General features: G+C 47.0%; 1 protein-coding gene across 1 annotated transcript in view; it reads left to right on the forward strand.

Annotated features, from left to right (window-relative positions):
• The window catches only part of TTC9 (tetratricopeptide repeat domain 9), a 30,011-nt gene extending 21,852 nt beyond the window's left edge, over nucleotides 1–8,159 (forward strand). The window contains exons 2-3 of the mRNA XM_065636472.1: nucleotides 1,734–1,916; nucleotides 7,182–8,159. Coding sequence (XP_065492544.1) covers nucleotides 1,734–1,916; nucleotides 7,182–7,261 — 263 coding nt within the window. The 3' untranslated portion in view covers nucleotides 7,262–8,159. The remainder of the gene's footprint in view (nucleotides 1–1,733; nucleotides 1,917–7,181) is intronic.
• Nucleotides 8,160–10,899: the final 2,740 nt, after the last annotated feature.

Here is a 10,899-nt window from a genome sequence, read left to right on the forward strand (position 1 = left end):
TATATGTTTTTTAACTGGCAGTCAAATAGCGAGCAACCAGATGCCTTTGAAATACCTGTGCACTTTAATGGCAGGAGCTGGTAAAATGTATTGAGAGTCCATCATTAAAGCAAATGGGACAAAGCTCTTGTTCGTAATTACTGCGTCACTCAGCCAACTGTACCAGCAGTGGAGCTAGTTCTGCAGTCCTTGCTCAACACATCCATACCGTTAGTTCTCTACTGGTAAAAGCCTGTTTGTGTTTGTACTGGTTGGCTATTTAAGCTTTAAACGTGCACTTGGGTAGGGAATGTATTCTATCTGCGTTAACTGATCACAGACTTGGACTAACATAGGTCGGAAAGAATCTCTGGAGGTCATCTGGCCAATCTCCCGCTCATGACATGTAAAGTGAGGTACAGAAGGTACAGGGCTTACTTCAGGGATACAGGGGAAGGGGATCAAGAACTCTAGTATATTCCTGACCCAGCATCATATCCTCTTAGCAGCAGTTACCATGCAAAAAATAAAGTCTGGCTGTTCATTGGTGATACCTGAACTGTGACGACTTGGATTTCCAGGAGCAGCAAGTCTCCTTGCCAGAGACACACTGAGTAACACCACCTGCCATGGGAAGTGTCTCTCCATGCCCTGGCACTTGACATTGCCAGCCTCTGAACTAATCCTTGCAGCAGCATCCTGCCTGCCTTCCCCCTTCCCCAAATCCTGTCATTCGCAAAGTTACCTTGGGTTACAGCACCAGGTGGTCTTGTGGACAGCACAACTTTCTTCATTTTCCCGAAGACTGTGACTGCACCATGTCCTGTTGTTGTCAGCATTCCCAAAACCATTCTTACACCTAATGAAGTTTAGCCCACTGGAGTAAGCACTACAGCCAGCCACACATGGAGCTGTAAAGCATGTCTCAAGGATCTTGCCCTTTCCTCTTTATTTCGCTCCTAGTTGTGGGAAACTCACTGTGGGGATTTTCTTCAGCTCCTTGACATTTATGCAACGATTGTCCTTCAGCACACAGAGCCCTCAGCACGCGGTTTCTTCTCCATGATTACCTTTTCCTTTAGGAAGTCAGCAGAACTGACCTGTCGGGATGAACTTGCGTTGCAATCCTTTGCAGAAAGCACACAGCCAAGCACATGTGTTCCCTGTACTACAACTCCAGGTGCCTCTGGTTTGTTAGCAGCACATTCCAACAGAGCAGAGCCTCTTACTGTTTCCTGCAGCAAAACTCCATACAGAACCTCATGGGTAAAAGCCAGTTACATACTATTTGTAAATCTAACAGCCTTGGATTAAGACAAATACAAAATTTGATCCAATTTAGTCTCTTTTTTTCTTTATTGTCAGATGACTGTTTGACTGCCTTTTCATAGTTTCTTGAGCTCCAGCTGTCAGCCTGAGAAGCAACTTTACTACAAACTAAGCCAGTCCCTGTCATGAGACCATACAGTGTTCCCGCTCTGCAGAGGGATGTTTACGTTCTCAATCTCTTCCCACCGGCCCCTGGAGCAAACACAATCCCTTCACTTTGCAATGCCAAATATAGAAGCATTGGTATTTAAATTGTGAACAATCGGGTTTGACAAACAATTCATATGACTGCACTCTTGCTGAATCACAGGTCTGAGTCATTTCCCTCACCTAAGCTGCTCTCTTCCCCCATACGGATTGCAGGAGCAGAGAGAAATAACGGCAATAACGCTTGTCTGTCTGTCTGTCTCCCCCATCCCCTGCAGCCTGCCTGCTCCAGGCTGAGCTGGTGAATTACGAGCGAGTCAAGGAGTACTGCCTCAAAGTGCTCCAGAAAGAAGGCGAGAACTTCAAGGCGCTCTATCGATCGGGAGTGGCATTTTACCACCTGGGTGACTACAACAAGGCCCTCTACTACCTGAAAGAGGCAAGATCCCGCCAGCCAACAGGTACGGGGGCGAGGGGAGTGGGGATGTGGCTTTGTGTTGAGCGCTTCTGCGTTTCTTTTCATGAGAGTCAGTCTGTCCCTGACTTGATTGCTTTGATTTCCACAGGGGTGAGCATGACTCACTGTATCCTTAGCCGTACTCCCCTTCGGGCACTCTGGTATTGCAGCAAGGTTGCAGTGACCAAAGATTAACCACTGCGGAGGCTGCAGCACAACCTGGAAGGTGACGGCATTGCTGGGATGCCGCCTGTGTGGAGGGGATCCTGCCTCTCTTTCCCTCCCTAGTTTATTTTTGAAGAAGAAAGCAGGGTGGCGAAGAGTGTATCCTGACCATTACATTTTCTGACTCTTTGAGAATAAGCTTTTTCCCCTTAGCAAAGTCAGGACATTATTTGTAATTCCCAATAGCCATGCCGTCCACCATCCCAGTAAGGGGTTAGTACTGTAATTTGATCAGAGACAGAGGCATTTACTCACAAAGCATTCATCAGGATGGTTCAACTTTTACTATGAAATCAGCCAAGTATCTGTCATCCACTTGTCAAAACCCAACAATTCATTTTGGGACAGCAAAGAAGTTATATATGCGAACAACTTAGCCTTGCTGCCTTTGTGCTGACCTACCCAACCTCAGAAGGCATGCAGAAGGCCACGATGCAGATATGGTGCTTTTATTTTTCAGAGAACCGCCTAATAGAGATGTAAAACCACACTATTGTGTAAACCGTTTCTGTGAAACGGAAGTAATTTCTCAATTCCCAAAGAAATATTAAATAATACTCAAAGAAAAATTAAAGGATTGTGAGAAAGCAAAATGGAAGCCATGTGCAAGGAAAATACCACAGAGCAGCTCTTCTGCCTGAACCCGAAAGGGAAGAAAGAACTGAGCATGAAACAGGAGTGAGCCTGGGCCCTGGCAGAGAACAGTGGAGCTGATGTTCATGGAACAAGAGGTGGCAAGGGAGATGCTCAGTGTCCTACAGGCGACAGCCCTGCAGGGCTCCTGCGGTGGCTGTGTCCTGGAGGAGCACCACGGAGGGTCTGCTGGGGTCTCCCTGCTCTTCCACCCCCCATAAGGCTGCCTGGTCCCATCTGCGGCGCTTGGCCATGGGCTCCGGGCAGTCTGACAGCACAGCTGTGCACCCCACACCCCCTGAGCAAATGTGCTTAAAAGCTCAGTTTAGCCTATTTTAGTTTACAGCGTGCCCTTCTGCTCTCAGCCCTTGCCAGAACCAGGAAATGAAGAAGCCTATGCAAGAGAAAAAATAGTCAGTGGAAAATAAGAAGTTATCCAAACCTTGAGTTTCTGACTAGGCTCAGATGTGGAAAAGTCCTTTTAGCTGAACCACTTTGCTTCCTTTTTTAAAATATGTATTTCTGTGCTTCCCCCTGCCCCCCAATACTATTTATTTGGTATCCCTCATTGCTTCTTGAAATAAATACTAATTTATTCAACAGCAACAGTTTCAAATACCACAGCTTGCTGCAAAAAACATACCAGGAAGTGTCCCCAAAGGCCCTTAATGTATACAAAAAACCCAGTTCTGGCCTTCAGCTCTGCGTCGGAGACTCTTTCCTGCTATTGTTAGACCATTCAAGGCCACTGTTCCACTGTTTTATTTATGATTATGGAAAATGTGAAGGGTATTTGGGGGAAATAACTGAATGCATACGGTAAGAAAGGCTGCAGCTGTTAAAACACAGCAGTAGGAATCGGGTAACACTATCAAGAATAATTATGTGACCTGGAATAAGTCAGTGTCTCCATCTGCAAAATACGATTGTTTCCCTTTACCTGAAGTTTCACTAGACTCACTGGTAAACGCACTTGGTTATTATTACAGTCATGTTCTGTGTGGTGTTTTGGGTTTTTTTGGTTGTTTTGTTGTTGTTTGTTTTTTGTTTTTGTTTTTTGTTTGTTTGGATTTTTTTCCCTAACAAGGAATGTTTTTGGCACAAATCATTAACAGTTATTCTCTTTGGTGGGGGAGATTTTAAATAGTAAAGAGGAATTAGCTAGTAAAGGATTTTACTGTTCTAAAGGGCTGTCAGCACAGCAAATCCCTTATGGCTATTTACTGTCTGACAAGGGTGAAGGCTGGGTTTGGCCTGATTTCTTATGCCACCTCCAACTGAAAATCACAAAAGCAGATAGAAAAAACGATGTAATTGTGTAGCCTTTCCCCCTTACTAAGGGAGAGGGAAGCCGCTGACAGGTTGTGCAAAGCATACATGCAGCCCTCCATGAGCTCTGTGTCCAGAGGCTGGTGCAGGAAGGGCAGCCAAACGTACACCTCACTTACCTTAAAGCCTTATTCAGCCCTTTCCCACTTATAGGGCCACTTCATCAAAGTGGGTCCTGACTAGGATTTAAACCAGACCATCAGCTGCCCTGGTAATATCAAAACACCCATGGTTAGTCTCTGCTGGCCCCGCGCTGGAAGCTCATGTCTGGACATCACACAGACTGCACATACATGCCAGATTTCCCATCCCGCATGGAACGGGCTCACGGCTGAGCTCAGGAGCTGCCTTCTTCAACACCTCCAACTCAGAAATCCTCAGAGGAAAACCCAGGTTACAGTGCCTACACAGCAGATAAGCAACTGGGATCTGAAGTTACAGGCAGGAGCTGAAATGACCTTCAGAATGTCAGGAGGTCACTCTGCACAAGGGCACAGGCATGGTCCTAAGAGCCCAGAGACTATCGCAGCTTTACCAGCATCTCTTTGTATGGGTCTGACCCCTCAGCTGAGTTGTCCTCACCTGTTATTCCCACATCAGCAGAAAGGGATCACTTTTTCCTCACTGAGAGCTGAGAGCCTTCATTAACATTTAGCTTCGGAATACTTCTGCAGGCAGAGCTAGTATGGTGCAGTACTATTTGATGGAAAAGACCTGACAAAACTCTAGTTCTTCTGTAAACAGAGTGCTACTCTCATAATTTCTCTTTGGCAAAATAGTGGCCCTCAAAAAGGAAGCAAGATATGCTAAGGCCTGCCCAGGAGATTTATAACTAGCTCACAGTGGGAGTATCTCCCACCCTCTTATCAGGCTACACCTGATTTTGCCCTGGCTTCCCAGGTATGTGGAAATCTCCCAGGTGAGTGAAGTTGTGCCATCAGCAGCTACTTTACCTGCAAGCCAGAGGGAGCTGGCAACCTTTCATTGCCCAATTACCCACTGAAAACCACCTCTGCCCCCTCAGCCAGGCGTGGAGTCCCTGCAGGCCCACTCAGGTGTGATTTCCTAACATACCTGCGCAGTAGTCACTTGTCACCTGTCCTGGGCAGATGTTCATGGTGTGATCCTCTGCAGCAGGGACATTTACCCAGGCTGCAGCCCATCAAAGCCTGGAAGGGCACAGAGCAGAGACACTGCAGTGATGAGCAGGCAGCGCAGCAGGACTCCGAACTTGCCATGAGCCACGAGCCCTGCCTTTGCATTGCTGGCGGCTTGTTAGTCACCTGCCTGCCACGTGCACTGATTATACTTTAGGCTTAAAATTCAGCACTACCCCCTCAACTGACTTTCTTTGCTCCAGGAGGCTATGCAACTAAAACCAGTCCTGTTTTTAAAAAAGCAGCTTTAGAATTTGCTGGGTTGGTTTGAAGTGCTAATGCATGAACAGCCCAGGATGCTGGTGCATCTTGTCTAACATAAGCAACAGCAGAACTTCTTCGCTCGTTAAAAATGCCCTAAACGGGGGAAGTAGCTTAATCACTGAATCCCACCCTCTGGACTGACTAGGATAATGTAGTTGAACCTACAGAAGACTCAGTAGGGAGACCCACTTCACCGGAGACAGCTTGAGAAGTTGCACCAGCACTGCCACAGCCCACTGCTACCCCATGGCACATTTGTGTAGAGCTCTGTGTGAAAGGGAAACCAATCCATCTCCCACTGTTTCAGCTCTGGCTGAGGGCAAACCAGAGATGTCCCCTTCTCATGTTTAGAGGAAACTTTGCACCCATAACTGCTTTGGTGGGTGTGATACCCACACTTGCTAGTGCTGGATGCGTTACCAGTAATTTGTTCATCTCTTTGAAAGTTCAAGCACTTCTCATTTCCCTAGCTGGTGTGGGGCACATAGCTATTTGGAAGAGGAGGAGACAATATTGCCCTCTGACTGTAGACTGCAGTGCACTTCAGATTGGTTTCTGAGGATCTAATAACTTTAATGGACTGATCTGGCCCTGATTGGCTGGCTGAGTAAAGCTGTGAGCCTGGATAAGGCTTGTGAGCGAAGAATCATTTTTCAATCAATACATAAGTGAAAGTGGCTATTTTTTTGCTTGCTCGCTTCTGATATTATGTGGCTTTTGTTGCCGTGTGGGTGCCATGTGTGTGGGAAGTCACCCTCCTGATAGTAAATCAACATGATTTGAGAAAGGACTAACTGTGACTGCAGAATCATGGGATCTGTTCTGTCTGAAGACACATACTCATTTAGATCAGCCTGTGCTTCGGGGTGAGGAGTTTCCCTCATTGCTGAGGCCAGGAGTTAAAACAAAACTCACATGTTCTGCATGCTGTGTTGATGCACTGAAATACTGGAAGGAAAAAGAGGTCTCAGCTTACTACTTGCACAGTGCTGGGACCTCACAGCTCTCTACAGGGATGAACCAGTGGTTCTCTGCCCCTAGGAGCTTCATTAGACAGGACAGAGAGGGCAGTGTGCAGCATACAGCATATGACAAAAAATGCAGATAGTGTCACGCTGGAAGGACCTCCAAATATGAAATTTAAGGAAAGAAGGGGTACAAAGAGAATGTGAAGGATGCTCTTCCCAATTCAACTCATAATGGAAAAAAATGTGAGAAGAGTGAAATAGGCTGTAAAAGGAATAGGAGGGTGAAAAGGCAGAGCATAACTGCACACAAAATATCTTTAGAGGTTTGCATGCAGGCACTGAGGGAATGGAAGCCAATGGAGGTGCTGTTCCACAAGAACAGGCAGGGATGACCTGGATAGTTTCAACTGTGCAAATTCAACTGTGCTGACCAAGAGTAACCAATGAGAAGGTAAAAAGTAGCTGAGGTAAGCTTGTGAGCAACAGGGATGGTGACGTAAATCAGACCAGGCTCTTCAAAACCAAAGCTGTAGGGTTTGATTCAGAGCCCCTTCCACCTGGTGCTGTTCCTGCAGGCAGCACTGAAGCCATGTTGCTCCCCAGGTGATGTACCAGGGATGAAAGTGAAGTGTCTCTGTCTTCTACAGGGCGTTATAACCACTGTACATGTATGTGTGTGCTCTTTCCCTGCAGATACCAATGTCATACGATATATCCAGCTGACAGAGATGAAGCTCAGCAGATGTTCCCAGAGAGAAAAAGAAGCCATGTGAAAACGAAGCCACTTCAGCTGAAGTGCCCAAGGGGGAACATTTCCTTCCTAGAAGCCCATTTGGTGGATTTTCCTGTTTGCTCTGCCTCATCCTCATCTCCTCATCCATCCACTTTCCCTTGCTCTTCATTGAATCCCAGTTTTGAAAAAAAGAGACTTAGACGCTGGATATGGCTGCTTGCCAGTCGTGGTAATACCCCTTCCCCATGGCAGGAGAGCACAATGGCTACAGCCAACCTCGTTGCAAGACGGTGTCACACATCTGGAGTAGGCAATGCTGGGGGTCATTTCTGGTCCTGAGCTGACTGCCTATTACCCTTTGGGAAGCAACCCCAGAACAACGACTTCCCGACCAGGCAAGTTGGAGGCAAACAGTTTCCCAGTGTTCACTGGAGCCTGGAAGAGCTAAGAAACCAAGAGAGCCGCTGGTCATTTCGCAGGGAGTAGCAAATGCCTTTCTACCATCAGTTCCCTCTGCCTGCGTCTCCCGTGTGTGTTACCGGTCTCCAGTAAGAACTCACATGCTCCCAGTCTAATGCCAGTGAAAACTGTTTCTAAACATCCTCTTAATGAAAGCACAGAGCACCCTACTAACCCCCCGCAGAGCTGTCCTGGTGCTGGAGGAGAAGGCTGTGGGCTACCACAGAATGCTGAATGGACTGTGAAAGCATGGTGTACAGTGTGAGGGAAAAACTGTGAAATAATTCATTAAAGGCAAATAAAGATTATTAATAGGCAACAAGTTCAGGCATTGCTTTTCGAAGGGACCTCTTGGGTTCCCCGTGTCCAGACACGCAACATTGTCTAGTGGGGGGCAGCATGGGTTGGGGAGCAAGGGACGTCTCCATTCTTATCTTGGCTCTGCCAATGCCTTGCTGTGTGATCCTGGGCAAGCCACTTAGCCTCTCTGTGCCTCAGTTTCCCCATCTGTACACTGGGGATAATACTACTTCCCTACCTCGCAGGGGTGTTGTGAGGATGTATTAGTTAATGTTTGTAAGTAACAGTACAGTGATGTACAGTGCTAAGTATTATTAGTACATTGGATTGAGGTCTTGATTCTCCCACCTTGTGTTGATGCTTCCTGTGTCCAGTTTTTTCTTTAATAGGAGAACATGGTGCTGACAAACAGAGCAGGATCAACAACTTTGGAGCCTATTTCAGCAGCCCATAGGGCCTGTTTAGACCTCCTCCAGCAGTCTGATTGCTTGTAAGAGCTCAGGCTCCTTGGCTCAAGTGTCCTTTTCTGTTTGTGCCACTAATGGCACAAACACATTTCCAGTGTGACTGCCCCATCAGTGGCCCACACGGACCTGCTCCCTGTTGCAGGATGTACATGAGTGATCTCAGCCCATGGTGGTCAGTGTGAAGTGAGTGTACCCAGAGCTACTTTGCTCGTCCCTCAGCTGAAACATGAACACTGAAACACAGAGAGCTGAACAAAGTTCAGCCAAGTGCTGCATGCTTTGGTCCCAGTGGATGTGGTGTCTGCAGACGGCTGGCTATAGCATCCCATATCCCAGCTGTGGTATCTTGTAACATTTTTCTCTAGCCAAAATTTGAAAGAGTTGATAGAGGAACATCAAGAGAAAAGGCAAACCTCGTTTGTTGTCTCTGAAAAAACTGGTTATCTTCAGATGGCCCATGGTTCATACATCTGTGCCAGAAATAGCAAGCACCTCTGCCCACCATTATGCATATCAGAGCAATAAATGAGGCTACAGCTGCTACTAGAACAACAATTGAGTTAAAGACACGGAGGGCAAATGAGGGAAATGCTGTAGATCATTATTAAATAGATCAGAAAAAAAGGTTAGGCATAGCTGTACATGGGTGCATGTAAGGTGTACGTGGTGCTTTATACACAAAGCTAATATGATTCCGGTTCTCAGGCTCATGCAGTCCTCCGTATCATAAATGCATCACAGCACACAGAAAATTCAAATAAAGGTGACACCCCCCTACTTCATATTGCTCATGACGTTTCATCCCACAGCTGCATGTGTCCCTTCACTATGAGTGAAATGAGGATTCATCCTGCAGGCCATGCAAGAGGAGAGGACACCACCTGCACAAACAGTCTCTGCCCCGGGAAAGCTCAGGCAAGCAGAGGCAGGCTTGTTACTCACAGCCTTAATGTAAGAGAAAGGGCATTTTCCAGTCACTGGACATGTAGGTCCATGGACTGTCACTTTGTCTGGGAACAATTTTAGCCCTCACAATGGCTTCACTGACATACTGTCACGGCATCAGTCCCATGTATACATTAGTATAAAAAGGGCACAGCAGACTGCAAAATACAATCTCCTCAGTTCTCAGCTTCTTTCCCTCCAGGAGCACTGCAAGGTCTGGGGGAAAGTGAGGAATTTGTGAACATGCATATGAAAAAGATCTCAGAGAACCTCCAGGTAATGCACAACAATCTACTTTTTGCAGAAAATGGTTGTCCTTACGCAGCTTGACCCTCAGGGTAGCTGCAAGCAGTGCACACTCACAGCAGTGGCTGGAAGAAGGAGTCACCAAAGAGAAACCAGAATCGGGGACTATTTTGCCAGCTATGTAGCATCTATATGTTTCCACAGTGAGACAGAGCTTGAGTGGAACACGGACAAAACTCTAGGTGGGGGCCCTCCACATGTCAGGGAGAGAGACAGCAGTAATGCCACTAAAGCCAACAGAGCTCCTGTGGACTGCACTCTCCCTGTAGTAGCCAGCATTGCCTGGCAGTATCAAACATCCCAGTAGAGTCTGCAGTCTAATTGGAAAGATGTGCAGACACATCACCACTTCTACTGCATGTGTCAGAGAGACAGAGAGGAGAGAGGGAGAGAGAAGAGCCTTTGAAACTTCCTAAACTTCCTAAAAGGCTTTGTCTTCTGCAGAAAGAAAGAGAAGGCGTATTTGACATCCAGCACATCAAGGGGCTCTTCAGCTCTGGAGGAGCAAGGCCCTAAAAGACCAAGGACAGGTTTATCTCCTGGCCACTGCTGAATGTAAGAATACCCAAGGGAGAATCTTGTGGTTTTTTTCCAATAACTGCCTTGACAGGAAACAAAAGAGTGAAATAAAGATTGGCCATAAAGGAGAGAACCCAGTATCAAGCCCCTAAGAAAGAGGTTTATGTATACAACAAGACCCTCCAGAGTCCACAGTTAAACAGAGTTAAACACCTTTCTAGTGAGTGGTCCTTATCACAGAATCATAGAATGTTCTGAGTTGGAAAGGACCCACAAGGATCATCAAGTCCAGCTCCTGTCCCTGCACATGACAACCCCACAGTTCACACCATGTGTCTGAGGCCTTGTCCAGTCTCTTCTTGAACACTGTCAGGCTTGGGGCCGTGACACCTCCCTGGGGAGCCTGTTCCAGTGCTCCACCACCCTCTGGGTGAAGAACCTTTTCCTAATATCCAACCCAAACCACCCTGGCACAGTTTCCTGACATTCCCTTGGCTTCTGTCATTGATCACCAGAGAGAAGAGATCAGTGCCTGCCCCTCCTTCTCCCCTCGTGAGGAAGCTACAAACCACCATAAGGTCTCCCCTCAGTCTTCTCCAGGCTGAACAAACCCAGTGACTTTAGCCGTTCCTCATATGGCTTCCACTCCAAACCCTTCACCAACTTTATAGCCCTCTTCTGG

Source organism: Caloenas nicobarica, chromosome 5, assembly GCF_036013445.1.
Source record: "Caloenas nicobarica isolate bCalNic1 chromosome 5, bCalNic1.hap1, whole genome shotgun sequence".
Lineage (NCBI taxonomy): Eukaryota > Metazoa > Chordata > Aves > Columbiformes > Columbidae > Caloenas > Caloenas nicobarica.